The sequence below is a fragment of the Protomyctophum bolini genome (assembly GCF_963924005.1).
Source record: "Protomyctophum bolini genome assembly, chromosome: 3".
NCBI classification, from domain to species: domain Eukaryota; kingdom Metazoa; phylum Chordata; class Actinopteri; order Myctophiformes; family Myctophidae; genus Protomyctophum; species Protomyctophum bolini.
Window position 1 is genome coordinate 40,870,605 of NC_137864.1, and position 18,617 is coordinate 40,889,221.

At 43.3% G+C, this 18,617-nt stretch overlaps 2 protein-coding genes across 3 annotated transcripts in view; one reads left to right on the plus strand and one right to left on the minus strand.

Annotated features, from left to right (window-relative positions):
• The window catches only part of LOC308312440 (uncharacterized protein), a gene marked incomplete at both ends in the record, with an annotated part of 8,798 nt that extends 3,166 nt beyond the window's left edge, over positions 1-5,632 (plus strand). Inside the window, 6 exons of the mRNA XM_080759046.1 lie at positions 2,260-2,412; positions 2,757-2,849; positions 3,062-3,333; positions 3,966-4,093; positions 4,233-4,395; positions 4,643-5,632. Of these exons, the coding sequence (XP_080615172.1) occupies positions 2,260-2,412; positions 2,757-2,849; positions 3,062-3,333; positions 3,966-4,093; positions 4,233-4,395; positions 4,643-5,632 (1,799 nt within the window). The remainder of the gene's footprint in view (positions 1-2,259; positions 2,413-2,756; positions 2,850-3,061; positions 3,334-3,965; positions 4,094-4,232; positions 4,396-4,642) is intronic.
• Positions 5,633-6,157: 525 nt separating this feature from the next.
• LOC308311298 (uncharacterized protein) lies at positions 6,158-15,946 on the minus strand. 2 transcript variants are annotated; one of them, XR_013963626.1, is made up of 5 exons: positions 15,592-15,946; positions 13,188-13,289; positions 10,943-13,038; positions 6,738-9,837; positions 6,158-6,379 (listed from the first exon to the last, which is right to left on the minus strand). XR_013963626.1 is itself a non-coding variant. In XM_080757959.1 (4 exons), exons 1-4 carry the CDS (start codon positions 15,866-15,868, stop codon positions 8,227-8,229), a joined length of 4,086 nt encoding a protein of 1,361 aa, XP_080614085.1. In that variant the 5' UTR covers positions 15,869-15,946; the 3' UTR covers positions 6,158-8,226. The 2 variants fall into 2 exon arrangements, 1 of the variants encoding a protein (XP_080614085.1); XM_080757959.1 differs by having other exon boundaries at positions 6,158-9,837.
• Between the last annotated feature and the right edge of the window lie 2,671 nt (positions 15,947-18,617).

Here is an 18,617-nt window from a genome sequence, read left to right on the forward strand (position 1 = left end):
GACCTAAACACAGCCCACTAAAATACAATTGGGGCCTCAGCACCAGTCCTAAACAGAGAAATGGTACTGAGGCCCAGTTTGGGGCCTTAATTAGCACCAGTCCTAAACAGAGAAACGGTACTGAGGCCCAGTTTGGGGCCTTAATTAGCACCGGTTCTAAACAGAGAAACGGTACAGAGGCCCAGTTTGGGGCCTTAATTAGCACCAGTCCTAAACAGAGAAACGGTACTGAGGCCCAGTTTGGGGCCTTATTAGCACCAGTCCTAAACAGAGAAACGGTACTGAGGCCCAGTGCAATATATGTCAAGCAAGGGATAATCACCAGGTGATTAATCACCCTGTCGGTGATCAACAATGACCAACTAGCCAGACATTATCCCGCTTATCACACGACTACTAAATACATAAATTACTAAATTGACCCAAAAGTGACAACACATTTCCTTGCTTACGGACGGTAAATGAAAGTATATTCCAAGTTGGCCCCGCAGAGCACAACACAGTCGCCTCGGAAAAACAAGGAAGTGAGTGTTGATCAAATGGAATAAATTGTTCTGGTACTGCATCGTCTATTTCTCGCTTCAAATGTTTTCAAAAACATTCTCGAGAGCAACGTTTGGTAATTAAATGACATTGTGTGTGTGTTCACATGGCTGTCATGTTGGATTCATTCAGCATACCAATCAGCCAACCGGTGCTCTGCGACTCTGAGCCTTTGATTAGACGGCGGTCTGTTATAGAGCAGTGTGTGGTCTGTTATCAAGAAATAACACACATGACAGCTGAATTCAGCGATTGACCAATCAGAATCAAGGATTCAACCAAGCCGTGTAATAAATGTGTATAATGCTGTCGACACTAAAAAACCCAACAAAGCAGCAGCGTTGTTGATTGCTCTTAAAACAAGCCCTGTATCGCCAGGGACATAACGTGTAGTGATGCCATGCCCAGGCTCTGCCACGAAGGTAGTGGAATACTGTTCTATATTAGGGTTCTGGGTATAAAAAACTGTTAGAAATACACTCGCCCTCCTTGTGCAGAAACAGGAAACGGACACCATTCGTTGCCATGGTTACCATCATGCAATTGTGTTACCTGTTATTTTGTTTGTACAGTTATATTGCATTGCATCGTGTATGTTTGTGTGGTTTCATTTAGTTGTTCACGGTAGGGTAAATAAAGAGCCCTTGTGAACATCATTTGGAGCGTTGTCTATTCTGCATCAGATGAAGATTGTTTAGGAGCAGTTTATTTATCATAAATTTGTGGTGGTTCTTACATTTGTAGGTCGCGGTTTCCATGCGGACAGAGAGCAGGGCTGCACAAGGCAATCGAGTCTAGATCGGCACAGACTCGCTCTTGAGGGCTTTATAAGCCACTTCCACTCAAGGCTGCTTGGTTTCGGACGACACTTAATATGGCGCAGCCTCGTGTGAACGCGCATATCGAGGGCAAGTGTGTAGGGCGAGTGGCGAGGAGCTGGTTTCAGAAAGGAGGATAGTGACTGTTTTGGCTCCCTGCACTTGCATGAGCACTAATAGGCCTACATCATAGGAAGACAACTTTGAACAGTAGATAGTAGATCATCTCTTCTTATGCATAGAGATGAGTCAACATTATTTTAATACTACAATATGTGGCAAACAGGGAAGTTCTTTTTTTTAATAAATTATCTAATTAACCTCAGCAAAGAAGGAAATTGCTATGCAAATGCATGGAACTGTGAGGATTTAATGTAAAAATATTGGAAATTCACTAAAAGACACAATTTGTATGTGAATTACACATGGTTCAGCTCAGCCAATCATAATGAACGAACAATAAAATTAGGACTATACAGACGAAAAACAGTTTAAGTCCAAATTTTATTCTTTGCCCTCCACGAAAAGGCCTCGTTGTCCTGACCCCTTATCCATCATTTATACATTATGGATAATTAGTGTGGACTTAAAACAGTTTTTCGTCTTCTGTATCCAATGTATAAAATGTTTTATCAAGCCTCATCTTCTTGTGTTCTACGTAGGGGCAGCGGTGGCCGAACGTTTTGCGGAGTGGTCTTGATATCGGAAGGTCGCTACTCGCTATAGTTCGTATCCCCGGACCGGCCACGTTAAAATTACCACCGCTGAAGTGCCCTTGAGCAAGGCATTGAACCCCTACCATCATGAAATGTTCTATGAGCAGGGCCTGGCTGTAAACAAGTTCTTGAGCTTAGTCCAGTTACCTTGGGTAAACCTTTCCTTTCCTTTACACTTCCAGGAGAGAGCCAGGCACAGAGTGAGACCAGCGGTGCATTGGGGACCATTCAAGATGTGGGCAACCTGAGGAGAATACGTCTCAATGCTGACATGCTGCCAGGAACCTGGCAGATCAACATTAGCACCGTTCAACCATACACACTCAAAGTGACAGGTCAGATAATAATAAATGTCAGACATCATCTCCTTTTCTTATTCACTGCTTTGTTCAGCTCAATTACTTTTATTAAAGCATTATTAAATGCCTGATTGTTAAACCCATTTTGGGCGGGAACCCCTTTTGGTGTTAGCATTATGTCATGCTTTAGCTATTGAAAAATAGCAGATCTACAAGCTCATAGCGCTACGAGCTTGTAGGTCTGCTATTTTTTGAAAAATCGAAGAACGACTGACACATAGAAACATAGCTTTTTCAAAAAAATCAGTCAGGATGTAGAAGACATTTTTAGAATCTGATCCCAGATCAGGATGGGTTAACATATCTGCGTGTCATTCCAGGTCAGAGCGTCATCACCTTCATCTATAACTTCGTGGAGGCCTTCCAGGGACCTCACCCAGGTTACGCAGTGATCACTGGGCGTCCAAAAGCAGGTACAGACAATAACGTTGTCACACAAAACGTTACACTCACAGATAGAAAAACCATTTTGTAAATTAAAAGTAATTATGTAGTCATCAAACCATGTATCATCTTTTGTAAATTATGAGATCATATAGACTATTGCATAATCGCATGGATACATCAATGTATTTTCTACTCACTCTGTGCCATGTCTTCTTCCCTCTTTGTCCTACAAATCCAGGCCAGCCTGCCACCCTGATGCTATCGGTGATGGGTAAAAAGGGTCCAGATTCTGTGTCCATTGAGTACGTTGGTTTGGGAATGGTCTCTGGTGCAGAGGCCATGAGCAGTGGCTCAACAAAGGACATGGGAAATGGAGATATCCTGGTAACAGTCGATAGAGTCCCAGAGGGTGAGTTTGTGGTCATGCTGAACGGAACAGACTCAGTGTCCAGAACACACTTCCAGAGGCAGTCCACCACCCAGATGTCCGTCTCCAAGGTCGCCATCGAGGTTAGTGTCTTAATTCACTGGGAAATTATTAACTGGTTAGTATGGCTATATAATTTATAACCAGCTCAGTGGCCTTGTGGTTAGAGGGCCCGCCGTGGGACTGAGAGGTTGGGGTTTGATCCCCGGCCGGCAGGGTAGAATGGGACCCATTATAGCTCCATGCTTGGCACTCAGCATCAAGGGTTTGATTGGGGGTAACATCCTGTGACATACTAATAATAATAAACTTCATTAAAATAAGCTGCGAAGGCCTATCAGTAGACCCCCGCCTGCCGATCTGAGGGTATGTGCGGGGTCGTGGGGCTGTAACATTGCTAAAATGTAACTTGGGGCCAGCCCTTGCACGGCTTTAAAAGTAGTCAATCATAGCGTCATGTCCAGGCCCAGGGGTGTACTTGTAGGCCTACATCATGTCCAGGGGGTGTACTTGTACATCAAGCTGCCTCACGCTACAGAAACTGGAGATAGGCTCCTGCCCTATATGGGCCTCATGGCTCGGCAAGGATTACTTTTAGCAGTCAGTGACTCAAATTATTAGGATAAGTGACATGGCTTTGAGACAATCATACCAAGAAATATAATACACCATTTCACTTTTTTCCCCTTCTCGACTCCTCCTTGTCGTTCCTCAGGCAGCCGTAGACAGCAGTTTGGAGCCAGGGAAACCCTTCTCCCTCCCATTCAGTGTGAAGGGCTCTGACGGCACATACTCCATCACTGCCAGGAATGACAGAGACTTTGTTATGGATTTCCCACCAAGGTTTGAGGAAAAAGCACCAAACACGACTCAACTTTTGAAACTGACAAAAGTGATCTGACTGTACAACACTCGTATTTAATATTGTCATAATATCAAGGTCCATTATCCTGTTCAACCCTCCTCTCCAATTCTCTGACAGCCTAACGTTGACATCCGGCCAGTATGCCAATGCAACGTTGACCATTACGATACCTGAAAACACACCATCAGGCACCGATGTTACTCTGACCATCGAGGCCAGGTCATCCAGCGGTGGTGGTGATTCCAACTACGCTGTTCTACGACTTTCTGTTGTTAGCAAGGTAACCAACCCCGTTCATGAATACAACTGTAATCTGACCGCCATCGCCATGTTGCTGTTGCGTCTGCCTGTGAGAACGCAACATAGGACACACTAGCACCACATTTGTAATTGTGGATTTGCAAGCTTTAACGTCCAGCAAGCGACACCAGACTGAACAAGTATACATGATTATCCAGTCTTTACGTACAATCAATCACTATTAAATTATATTGTTTCTCTCCTTTTCTTTTTCATGCTTTCTCCAGATCACAGATTTTGTAGGGCCGTTGTGCAACATTGTCAGCGTGCAGGCCGAAAACTGCCCATATCATGTATCTCGATGCGAGTCCTTCGACTGGGAGCTCTCAGCGAACCTCACCGATGGTATTAATGGCACTGGCATGGAGAGGCTCTCGCTGCGTACGGGTAATGGCACTCTCCAGAACACCAGCATGGACGCTCCCTTGATTCAGGCGACGTACAATGCTTCCTGCTGCTCTCAGATAGTAGAACTCGATGCTGTCGACAAAGTTGGCAATGTGGGCCGGTGTTATCATTCGATCTTTCAACCAAAGACAGATTTTGATTCGCCACTGTGCGACATTGTCAGCGTGCAGGCCAAAAGCTGCCCTGCGGATGTATTTCAATGCAAGTCCTTCAACTGGGAGCTCTCAGCGACCCTCACTGATGGTATTAATGGCACTGGCATAGACTTCTTTAGTCTAGACCAGGGTAATGGACACCTCCAGTTAATCAACTCAAACGCCACCTCCATTCATGTAACGTACAATGCGTCCTGTTGCTCTCAGATAGTAGAAATTAGCGCCGTTGATGGGCAAGCCAACGTGGGCAAGTGTTACCATTCGATTGTTCGCCCAGATTACGTCAGGCCATCGTGCAAGATTGTCAGCGTGCAGGCCGAAAGCTGCCCCGAGGATAAATCTCAATGCGAGTCCTTCAACTGGGAGCTCTCAGCGAACCTCACGGATGGTATCGGTACAGGAATAGAGGCCATTATTCTGCACCAGGGTAGCGGAGAGCTCCAGCACACCAGCTTGAACGCTCGCTTGATTCAGGCGACGTACAAGGCTTCCTGCTGCTCTCAGATAGTAGAACTCATTGCCGTCGACAACGTCGGCAATGTGGGCCGGTGTTACCATTCCATTGTTCACTCCGGTGGCCCTCCTGCATCGGCCCTGTCCCGACTGCTGTGGCTGTTGTGTCTGGTGGTTTCTGCCTTTGTGGCCAGACTTTGAGGGGAACACGGCTACTTATAATGTTGCTTAAGGCAGGCACCGTTGATGTTTCATCTTGACTTTGCTTTAGATAATTGACAACATTTCTCAAATGTTCTAATCTATATAAATGCTAGACCTGAACATTGTCTGGGTATTGTTGAAAACAGTACTTCTTCCAGAAGCAGGGCTTAAAGCCAAAAAAATAACCAAGACTGAAAATGATTTTTTGCACATCTGCACTGATCTCATTAAATGACCCCTATGAAATCCTCAGGACTGAAATCCGTCCCCAGGACTGAGAACTTTAAGCCCTGTCCACAAGAGACATATAATATGATGAAACATTAACTTTTCCATTTGCACACTTGTTGTTCTCCAATATTTAACATACTTGCTATGGGGCGTTTAAAGTGCAGTGGTTGTCTATGTGATTGCATTTCAGGATACACTCTTAATATACTTTTTACATTTAATGAACACATTGGAGCTGTTAGTTGGTAAACCAGGTTTATTCGTTAAAATGATCATAACAAACATGTTTCTCTTCGGTTCCATTATGTTTAATGTGTGACTGCTATTGAATGTTGAAATAAAACGGGTTCTAATGAAATGTTTCATTGTTGACAATTTAAAAAAAAGAAGGAAAAAAAAAAGAATTACACCCCTACTGTGAAGTGAGGGGCACTCTTAACATCATATATCATCTCATTCTGGCCAATCACAATTTGCGTCCTCACTTTTCCATCTTCCACCTTTCTGCCCTCACTTTTAGCTTCAATATGTACTTTGCTCAGCCAATCAATTAATCTCCTATGGGGTGGTCAGCCAATCACAAGAGAATGTTTGTGTTCACACAAAACCCAGAAAGCTGGGCATAGCCTAGGAGGGGAAAGTGCCCCTCAAAAAAGAATACAAAACATTTCAACAAAAGATTATCTGACTGCATTACATTTATCATTACACAGTTAGTAGATATAATGGTTTAAATGGGTAAAATGTAGCTGGCAAAAGAAAAACAAAATCCCAGCAATTTAAGGTGCTTAATTTGCTACACCTTAATTTTGCCTCAATGACAACATTCTGAACATATTACAAAACTATGTAACCGTCCGTATACAACAACACTATGTAACCGTATACAATGCAACCGAGTAACCAATATGTTCAACAATTCAAATCTTCCCACTCGCCTATATATATATGTCACACACAACAATTCATCCTAAAGGCCAAATATTTTTATATAGGCTTTTTGGGGTTCTGGTCATTAAAGGAACTTTCATAGAAAGCATGTGAAAGGAAAACGGATCACAACGTTAACCCTGTTGTAGAGAAGACCTTTTAGGATACAAATAAACAGACACATTATACAAATTAAAAGGAAAGAATACCGAATGCAGAGGCTTCCATACAGGTGAATTGTATGATGCAATTATTAAGCAGTCAACATACAATCAATATTATGCATTGTGGCATAATATGAATTTGAGACCTACCCGTTAACCCATTTTGACCTGAGATCAGATTCTAAAAATGTCTTCTACATCCTGACAGTTTTCTGAAAAAGCTATGTTTCTATGTCAGTCGTTCTTCGATTTTTCAAAAATAGCAGACCTACAAGCTCGTGGCGCGCTATGAACTTGTAGATCTGCTATTTTTCACAACACCAAAAGGGGTTCTCGCCCAAAATGGGTTACCGTAATTTCCGGACTATAAAGCACACCTGAATATAAGCCGCACCAGCTAAATTTAAGGCAAACAAATAATGTGTACATATACAAGCCGCACTGGACTATAAGCCGCTGGTGGTTAGGTTATATGTGTCCCGCTTTATATCCACACTTTTCCTGGGCTGGGTGTGCTCCAGTTCCTGTCGATTTGATCCAATGAAAGCCAATGAAACTGGTCAGATGACCAATGATATCCAATGAAATCAACAGGAACTGGAGCACACACAGCCCAGGAAAAGTGTGGATAGGTGTAATGCCTTACAAAGACCTTGTCACATCTGAATATATTCCAATTTTAAACATTGCATCCTAAAATGAGACATAAAATTATAAAATAGAAAAGCATAAATGCTCAAAACCAATGTCAGACACAAGGTGCATATTAAACAAGCTTAATAACAAACAAAAAAACACACCAATTATTCTTTTCAGTTTAGCACAATCACTTGATGGAACATGAATGAAAATATCCATTGTGCAAATGCAATACTGGATGTACAGTACAGAACAGTTCTACAGAGACGATTTGAAGGTCCTTGACCCGTTTTGAAATTTCAATGTACAGTATAACTGACTGACAAGCATACAGTTGTCTGTATGTACAGTATGTGGTCATCATAAGTTATTTAATCCACACCTTCATCTGTTAGGACCCGGCATGACACAGTTGGGTCAATTTAACAGCCCTCTACAATTATGACACTTCAAAACCATATAAACAAAGCGACATTTTAGATTACATACAAATGTGTTGAGTAATACATTTACTCTTAATTATCTCCATATCTAACCAACTTAAATCAAATGAGTACATTTTTGGGTGGACAAACACAACCATTCACTTCTGGGGTGGAACATGGGTACATGTCGAGTGTTTTCTCATCAGACTTTATGTACATTTTTCAAATGTTTTTTGAGGTGACCGGTCTGTGAGAACTTCTTGGGGCAGTGTGTGCAGTGGTGTGGTTTCTCCCCCGTGTGTATGTACTTGTGCACTTTCAAATTGTTACGATCAAGAAAGCCCTTCCCACAGTAAGGGCACCAGTGCCTCTTCTCCCCGTTGTGCCACCTGAGGTGCACGTTCAGCTCCACTTTCCTCTTGAACTTCTTTTCACACAGGCTACAGTCGAAGGGTTTCTCCCCGGTGTGGATTCTCGTGTGCATTTCCAAATCACGCCTCATGTGGAACTCTTTGTTGCAGAATTGACAGACAAAGGGCTTCACCGTGCCATGCACCATCTGGAGGTGCTTGGTGAGGCCGAAGGTGTAGACGAAACCCTTGCCACATTGCGCGCAGACGTGGATCCTTCCGTTGCGGTGCACCCTGCCGTGGCGACTGAGGCGCTTGGCGTCTGGAAAGATCTTCCCGCAGTGCAGGCAGGAGAACGGCTGGCGGACCGGGTGGAGGCTCACGTGGCTCTCCAAGGCCGCCGCGCTGCCCAGGACTCGGCCACATTCCCCGCACTGGTTCTTGAGCAGACGCGGGCCGATAACGGCCAACGGCTGTAGCGGGGATACGATCGGCACCGGTGGTCGGCCCGCGGCCACGGCCACGGCTCGGACAGGGGTGTCTGGAGGAGGAGTTGTGGCCGAGAATGGCAGGGGCCAGAAGATTTTACCCGTCTGGCAGAGTTTGTTATTCGCCGGTTGGCTCGATTCACCTACAGATTGGCTATGTTGACCTTCAATTTCTGTTTCTTCGTTCTCCGTTTTAACCACATTTTTAGCTTTTACTATCTTAGGCTCCTGTTGACGTTTGACTGCTCTGGCTGTTTTCACGTTTTTGACATTGGTTGCTTTAGCTAACCTTTTAGCATTGTCTGATTTAGTCGACTTTTCGACATGGGCCATCTTTTTAGCACTGGTTGCTTGGGGTAACTTTTTAGTACAGGCTGCTTTCGTCGATGTTTTAGTATTGGCTGCTGCAGCCAGTTTATCCTTTCTGGGCCTCACAGCATCTTGAATTAACGTGGGCCTATTAGCACTTAGTGGAGTTGGTTCGTTAGATCTTTTTCTATTACCTTCTCTAGTGAACGGCCTGATGGGACCATGAGGGACAGGTTCATTGGTGGTCCTCTCGGAGCTACCAGCGTTCTTACTTAATCTAGACCTCCTAAGACCGACAGGAGGAGAGTGTGCATCATTAGCCTCTTTAAGACTCGAGCCATTTTTAGTAATATCAGACTTTTCAGAGCTGAGGGGAATCGATTCACGAGAGCTCTTGTTGTCTTGGCTAGACGAGGATTCACGACGAGAGGTCTTTGTAGGGGTCTCGACATCTCTATCTAATCTAGCTTTCTTAGCTGTGACCGGTGTGGGCTGTGCTTCCATCTGTGCTACAGGGTTTAGTTGTGTTTTACAGGGCTTTAATTGTGGTTTGAGGTGACCGTGTGGCTTGAGGTGACCGCCGTGCCGTTTTAACTGGGTATCTTCATCCATGCCGTCCTTGTCATCTGTCCCAATGCTTGTATCCGTAAGACCATTGAAGGGTGCCTAGAATGAAAAGAAAACTAATTAGGGAAAAAGAAGAAAAAAACCAACTGCTACAGAGAGCTGCAACCAAAATATTAATTAAAATACAAAACACACACACACACAGTTGGCATGAAGTAAATTGATTATGAAAGGCGCTGCAGCATGCCACAATCGCTAACAGTACGTTTTAACAGCGGGAGACCTTAGAGACCAACGCCGAGCGTCACTTGAATTTCATTGGCTATCGCCCAATCGCCCACTATCGCCGGGCGACGTCACCCAAAAGATGAATTATTATTATTTTCGGCCACTTTTCGATCATCGCCTGTTCGCCTGCTATCGCCTCTATCGTCAGTAGGGTCCCATTGACAAATAATACACTTCCGGGAAATTCGTCTGGCTGTCGCCCGCTGTTAAAACGTAGGGTAAGGGGTGTTTGTGTTTCATGGTCATCCTGCCCCACAGTTAACAGCCTCTAGTGGTGCCGGTCAGTGCACTGCCTGTTTATTTCTGTTACATCCTGGACTTCATCCATTGTACTCTTGGTGCCCAACATGCTCAAGAAGAAGCTACATTTTGCTTTTGAGCCAGCCTGATAAAAAGGCAATTGTGCACCATAGCCATACTGCAAGAGCCAACAGTGTGGTCACATTGAGAATAGGGGTGCAATTGTTAATAAAGAACCAATTGTTTGTCCTTATTTCCCCCCCCCCCCCCCCCATTGTCATTATATAAGCAACAAACTTATTCAAAAAATAAAATGAAAATAGCAGATCTACAGCTAAGTAACAATGAGTCGCATTGGGTCACATTGTAAGCTTGTGGATCGGCTATTTTCGCACAACACCCTAACAGAGCTTAAGACATTAATCAGACTAATTGATTAGACTAGATTTATTTGACAATTTAAATGAGTAATCGATAGAATAACCAATAAGAAAATAGGCAATAGTTGCAGGCAGCTTGAAGTGTGAAGTTGAAGTTAGTTTTGTCCTTTTCGGAAAGTTACAAAACAAATATATATATATATAGTATACATAATACACATGATTATGCGATCACCATCTGTGAGATAACTCAGTGTATTGTGATATTCATATGATCATACAAACATTGGTATTACCTGTTCCTGGACTTCAGCTATTGGTGTCACTGCCAACTGTGCCAAGAATTGGACTTTGGTCATCTCTAAATGAGGGTCACCCGAGTCCTTGGCGATTACAGAAGAGAGCCTTAACAAGGCAGATGAAGGCATCTCCTGTATGGCTGTGTCTGGGGCCGGTGCACACAGCGCTGACTCCTCGTCGTCAGCCGATGCAGGTGACATCTGAGATGATTCCACTTCTGCCAGTGGTAACTCTTGGACGATGCTTGGCACGTTTTGTAGAACAGGGGCCTCCGTTTGCTTTTTAATGGGTGAACGTTTCAATTTCAAAATCTCATTTCTCAACGCTGGCAACGATAGCATAGTCAATTTGACCACTGCAGACATTCTCTTCGGGGAAACGGGAGGTAGTGGCATTATGGTTTGTGCATTGGTGGATGAAGTTGACCGTGTCAAACTTGAACACGTTTCGGTGGGTGCCCTTGTCATTTTTGAATCTGCAGCACTGGTTTTGGTTGAACACTTTTGGGACAAGGTTGTAGCTAACATTACTGTTGACGTTTGCATAGACTTGACCGTGTTCTTTGACCGTTGTAGCCCTGGTGTCACAACGGACATCTGCTGTGGTAGTACAACCATTTGAGGGAGTGCGTTCTCTGAATGGCTGGATGACTTGGCAGTTGCCTGTGGAGGGACAGTGGGCAGCGATTGGACCGGTGTAACAGCCATCGTCTTGGGTTGGGTTGATGGTTCACCCTCAGCTGTCACGGCGGATGAGCACATGTTCTGTGTCGATACAACCGTGGAGAGTTGCGTTTGCGGACGGGCCAATGGCATACAGGGTCCGTGGGAGGACACTGATCTGGGCATGACAACTATTTTCTGAGGGCTTGCACGTGTCAACTTTGGAGTCACCACCGTTATTCGACGACCGTACCAAAGTGAATGCGAATTGACTCTGAGGGTGAATTGTTGTACTGGAGGTTGGGATACCGTTGGCTCCGTTGTAGGTAGCTCGGCTCCCGTTTGCGGCGTTGCAGTCGGCGAGTGTAGTGTTGGTGAAGCTGACGTTTCCGTGTCTCCAGGACCTGATCGTTGATCTGAAGTTTGCGAGCTAACCTGAAACGGAGAATGCTGCGGTTTGGCAAGTGTTGATGTGGTTCGTGGTACACTTGGCTTGTTTCCTATCGTTTCATCGCCATCCTCACCGGGTCGAACATCCATGGCTTCTATTAGTAGCATTGCATCCTCGAGAGTTGGATATGAGAGCGAGCGGTTGAACTTGGTTGAACTTGGTTGAACCGACGATGGTGATTTGGGGGGCTCTGTTGAAGAGGTCTCCAGTGTCTCAATAACTGAGGGGATTTCAAGTGAAGGCAGAGTTGCCTCATCTATTTGCTCCTTTAGCTGCTCGCATAGATTTGGTTTTACTGGCAAATGTTCGCCTTCATAAAGTGGTGAAAGTGGAGAATAGTCCTCTGTCTCTTCAATGTGCGCTGAAGGATGGTCGACCGTCGTGTGGGCTGTGGGCACAACATTTAATGGAGATTCAATAATCTCTTCTGCTTGCCGTTTCATTGTAGACGGTCTTGGCTTCTTTGATGGGCGCCCTCTTCTGGGTGCCGTTGACACAACAGGAGGAGGAGACACATCAATCTTCTCCTCTCTTGTTGAAGTGGAATTTCCGGTTTCCTGGTCTACAAGAGACCGAACCTTTGGTGGTCTCCCTCTTCTTCGGCCAGGCTGGACAATAATCTTAACCTCTGCTACGCGATCTTCTACTGCTGGAGTACCACATGGTTTCTCCTTTGCGAGGGTAGATTCTGGTAGGTTCTCCGTTGCGGAGGCCATTAATGTCACTGCTGATATCTGCTGCGACTGCGGTTCCACCTTCTGCACCAGTGGAAGAGACGGGACGACCGGTGGATTCTCCGGTCCAGAGGCCTGGCTGCGAGTTCCACTCTCACAACTCGGCGCATTGGCCCCTGCTGTGTCTGGTTGGTCTGGGGCCTCGAAAGTGTCCTGTTGATCTTGCTGAGGGGCAGTGAGTTCTCCATATGAAGATGGCTGGTCAATGGGACGTTTTTCTTCAAAAGTAATGTGATTGAGTGAGCCTATAGGGACAGAGGGAACACAGACACAAAACAGAACGCACAGGGAAAAGAGAACGTTTGAGGAGTCATTCATTACATTTTTGGATAGCCAATGTGCTACTGTATAGTTTGTGTATGGTTGTCTTGTTGGAAAGGCATCATTTCTTTACCTGGAAGTTGATTTCCATCTCCATGGCTCTCAAGTCGTTTCTCTCCCTCCAGAGCCTCCTCTGTCCCACTGTAAATCTCACCCACTTGCAGAGGAACAAGGTCTTAAAAAACAAAGAGACATAATAAGCATAGACAGTTAACAATGAGATCATGGTCGTCATTTTAATTGAATACAATATATTGATTATTTGTTATTTTATTTTGCAAAATAAATGTAGCCTTTTTGTCTGCCTCCTATGGAATTCAACTCTTCAGATATAGCCACATTAAATGTAAAGCGCAATACAAAGCGAGCAAAAATTGGGCCATTCGAATAATGATTATATAAAAAAAGGGCACATTTCCGAGGAGTCTAGGATACAAATCACAGTCCCCTACGGCTACGCGGTACTGAATGGAACGGTGGAGAGCAGGGGAAAGAGTCTGCTATATTGAGTCAAATAGCAGATCTACAAGCTCACAACGTGTCACGGATGCAGTGCGTTGTGTGCTTGTAGCGCTGCTATTTCCGACCCGCTGTATGCCAAAGTATAACTCGAGCCAAAGACTGGGGAGGCTGTACTCACAATAGTTGCTTTTCTAGCACGAATAGATACGGCACATTTTTGGCTTCCGTGCCGATGGCGACCTATATTTTGGCTTGGCATAGATATCACATAACCTTAGTGGGTGGATCTGGATCCGTTATCAGTAGTACCACTGACAAGTTATTGATTTGCGCTTTAGTTCACATGTTGTTGGTCAAATGTTGCGCAATGTAGCGGCTGTCAGTGCTATTTTTAGAGAATGTTCCCTTAATACCCAGACCTACAAACTCATGGGGGGGGTGACATGAGACCTGAACAAGCAAACAGTTGTAGGAGCCATATTATACAACTCTGCACACATTTCATTTTAGAAACAATATCACTATTCTGTTTTTAATGATTTGTTTTACAACATTTCTTCATGGCTTTTATAAATGTTTGCAACTAGGACACTATTTCCTGGGTGCAACAGTGAATTGAACTAATCGATTGAATGATTTGAATCCATTAAAAATAATAGACAATCATCGATAGCAATTGTTGTGGAATTCTGGATCAATCAATAATCGAGGCAATATATAGGAGTCGAGACAATATTCTCAGGCGGTGATGTATTGTATGCTTTATGTAAACATGATATCATGGGGAGAAGTACAATATCATATAAAGATAATACAATACTATAAAGTATACAATATCACTCGGGACAGAAGTACATTTTCAGCTCAGGATACCAAGTTCATGCAATCAAGACTAGATAACTAACAATTTATAATTTAGGCATTTAGCAGACGCTCTTGATCCAGAGCGACTTACATTTAAGCAAAAACAAAAGCATGTCATACATCACATATATAAAAAGTTGTTATCATGAATCATGTATAAACTAAGAACGTAACAGTGGAGTATCTATGTCAACTATACATACTATACTATATTATATATTATACAATATAGGATAAACAAGTGACATTTAAGGTGATGAAACAAAGAAACGAGCAGACGACAATGGAATTGTACCCCCTTTTTCCGCCATACTGTACATGTTTTTCCATTTTTTACTTTTATATGATAATTTCCTGCTATTTTCAAATAAGTGTATATTTGTAGCCTATACATCTTTAAATGTTCTGATCGTAGAATTGAAAATGAAGGACCCTGATGTAAACAAGTCTTAGTGCTTTATTTATCATGGTTTCGTCCTCAAAGTAGCAGTTTTTGTATTGACTTGTGCTTTCCTTCTAAATGTACCCATGCAGTCTACATAATTGTAAAACAAAATGCTTTGATCAATTTCAATCCTCTTTGTTTACAATCTTGCATGCATGGTATCCAGAACATAAACATACACGCAGCGCATTTTAACGTGTATTTAATTGTTAATTGTTTCCTTTGTTTTGCCAGCAATGGGCTTTTTGATTGATTTAAATATTTATTAACAGTTTGCAGAATTACAGTACATTTCAAGCACAACTCAATACAAATACTGTTAACTGTGAGTGGACGACCAAATAAAGCTTGTTTACAAGAGGGTCCACCTTGTTCAAATCATCAAAACATTTAGAGACATACAAATACACTTCTATATAGCAAAAAAGAGACTTCTATAGGCCTATAGCAAAAAAAAGAGAACTTGAATTCATCATAAAGGAGGTAAAAGGGTAACATACAGTGAGGGGGAAAGGGGGTGGGTGGAGGATTCACATCTTTTTAATTTACGGGGGCCAGTTTCGAATTGCAGCCGCCATAGGTGCCCTTTGATAGCGATTTTGAAGGAGTCAAGGGATTCACATGTCTTACTCTTAATGACTGTTGGTAGGCTCACACTGGATGGATTGGTAAGAACAACAAGATAACGTACGTTGGCACAACTCACCACATTGGATGGCCGTATCACATTTGGTGCGTGGTGGTCCTTCTCCTGGCTCATTATTAGATTCACCGTCGGTCATGGTGTCTCGGTCTCCTCTGGCTTTCTTCTCGAAGTGTCTGCACTTCGACCTGAGCTCCTCGTTCTCCTTCCTGATCTGAGACATCTCTGCCTTCAACTCTTCCACCATAGTTTGGAAAAGTTGCGAGGTCTCCGCCACCGCGCTCCTCAGCATGCCCTCCATGACGCCGGCGTACCGCGACTGGAACTCGTCTCCCGACATAATGACGGTACACTGTGGTAGTTGTTACTTATTCATACAACGAGGCGTCAAAACTGGGTGTTTTTGTTCTTGAACGGCTAACAAAAAATGGATATTTAAATGAGTAAACAACTAAACACAGAACAGAACACGGAGTATGCCCCCAGCCGACCAGCGGTCGCGTTTCTCTTTTGTGCTGCGTTGTTGCCAGAATTTGTGGCAGAGACAAGCAATCCGGCCCACAGGCACCTTTGCTTTGGGAGTGGAACACCCTGCCATTGGCTCTTACTCTTAGGCTAGCAGACTCAATTTTAAAAGCTTTTTTAAAAATGTTTTGTTGTTTCTGATGTTCTTTAAAGTAACCTCTGCAAAGCACTTTGTAATTCATTCAACCAGGTCTATGAAAACAACCCCAAACCGGCCAAGCGAGCACTTCACTTCGCCTTTAAACATGTTACATTACAGGATATTTTAAAATGGCCAATCGACAAGCTCACACAGTCACCATGCATCGCGATGAGACTATTTAATAGACAAACAAACAAACAAAAACAAAAACTAGAGCAGAAGTGGACTTGGTGAGACGGAGGGGCCAGCTGTTACCCAGATGAGACGTAATGGGGTTCCAGGCAAAAACATATTTTCAGATGGGGGTCCACAGACAAATATATATTTATTTGGGGGTCCCTGACATGAAAACACCATTAGGAAACAAGCCCCACAAAACCACAACCCCGCAACTACAAATTATATTTACAAGCAACTTTACAGAAAAACAAGCATAATGTCACTTATAATAAACGGACATGGCAACCCTCTTTTTTTATTTATTTTTGGTGCAAATTCCGGATTTCCGTTAGTAGGTAAATAGTTTTTCTTCTTCGTTGACTTTAGTTGAGTTCACTTCACACCGCCACCTACTGGAACAACACCAACGGTGCACCTTCACCTTCACCACCACAACCACCCACCATCAACTGCTACATTGATTGATTGAATATTGTATTAACAGTTTGCAAGTAGTACAGTGGTAGTAGTACAATTATACACTTAATTATACACTTTTACACTTAATCAAAAAAGTTAACCAAAGAACAAGATGTCCTTTGTGATCTGTATTCTGTAGCCTACAGGATCTATGGTCAACATAAAGCAGCTTGAAGATCCTAGTAGACAGGAGCCCTTATACAAGGTTTCTTCGACTATGCATGGCACGATCTTGATACCACAGCACCTCAAAGGCCCTTAAAACAAGGCTCCAGTCCAGACTTCCCAAAACAAACAGGCCGTACTCCCCGAACCCACCTCACCTCTGCCCATTTTTTAATGGGACTGGTCTACAAGATTCGCTACACCAGTATACCTGTCATACTTCCTTAATGTCAATGAAGTCCACACTCACAACACCGACCAGAGGGAATTCAACAAAGCATTTGCAACCCAGATTCGGTTCAAACAAGGGACTAAATTAATTTCACTCCTATGCCACCAAAATGTGGAACGCCCTACCAACAGCTATTAAGACATGAATTCAGACTTGTCACCTGACTCACTTGTATTCATTATTCATACAACTTTCTGGAAAAGTTATGAATTATAATGTTACACTGATACCTTGAACTGCCATCCTGTTTTAATGTTCTATGTGTACTATGTGCCTTTTTACTTTTTTTGTGTGTTTCATGTTACCTGCCTGTGTTATGCCTTGCTGTAAACCAAATCGCCCCACGGGGACAAACAAATAAATTAACCCGAACCTGAACCTGAAGACATGAATTCCTTTACTCCATCAAAACCGCTCTCAAAGGGCACCTACGGACAACTGCAACTGCAATTCGAAATTGGCCCCCGTAAATAAAGTCTGCCCCCCTTTCCCCTTACTGTAGGCCTATATATGTTTTCCCCTTTTTACTACTCCTATATGGGTTCAATGTTTGTTTTTAGTTCAACGTCATCACTCACTCGTCCCTAACACAAACATTAAATGCCATCGGCAATAAAGATAATTTAATGTTTGTGTGCGCCGTTTGTTTTACATCAACATTACATCACCTAGTCAACATGAGTTAGACTTTAATATATTAGCGCCCCTCACTTCACATGGGTGTGATTTATATATATATACACACACACACACACACACACACACACACACACACACACACACACACACACACACACCGGTAAGTGCATATTGTATGTCTCTAAATGTTCTGCTGAATTAAAAATGGTGGACCCTGTTGTAAACAAGTGTAATATAATGCTTTGTAATCACAGCAACAGTTTTTGTATTGACTTGTATTGGCTTTGTTTGAAATGTATACCCAATTCTGCATACTGCGAAATACAAATGTCAATCAAAAACTACAAATATAAGTTTATCAGTCTCACATTTGCAAGCATTCAGCTATACACAATGTGACATACATAGCTCACAAAATACTGTATATACTTGCCCCATTTTCAACCGTATTATTATATTTTTGACAGTTGCTTTGGCAAAAAAATGTATGTTTTCTCATGCCAATAAAGCTTATTTGAATTGAATTGAGTGGGGGGGGGGGGGGGGGGGGGGGGGGAGATTAACGGGCTTCACAAGAATGTCCATTTACGCGACCCGTAGCTTGGGTTTGTCTTCCAGGCTGTGTTGCCATGTCCAGTTATTATAAGTGAGTGTGTGTGTGTGTGTGTGTGTGTGTGACTGTGTGTGTGTGTGTGTGTGTGTGTGTGTGTGTGTGTGTGTGTGTGTGTGTGTGTGTGTGTGTGTGTG

Coding starts and splice junctions, on each gene's coding strand:
- LOC308311298 (XM_080757959.1), bottom strand. CDS start 15,868: ATGTCGGGAGACGAGTTCCAGTCGCGGTACGCCGGCGTCATGGAGGGC. Junction 13,290..15,591: donor TGATACGGCCATCCAATGTG/GTGAGTTGTGCC, acceptor TTGTTTTTTAAG/ACCTTGTTCCTCTGCAAGTG. Junction 9,838..10,942: donor TAGCTGAAGTCCAGGAACAG/GTAATACCAATG, acceptor TTTTCATTCTAG/GCACCCTTCAATGGTCTTAC.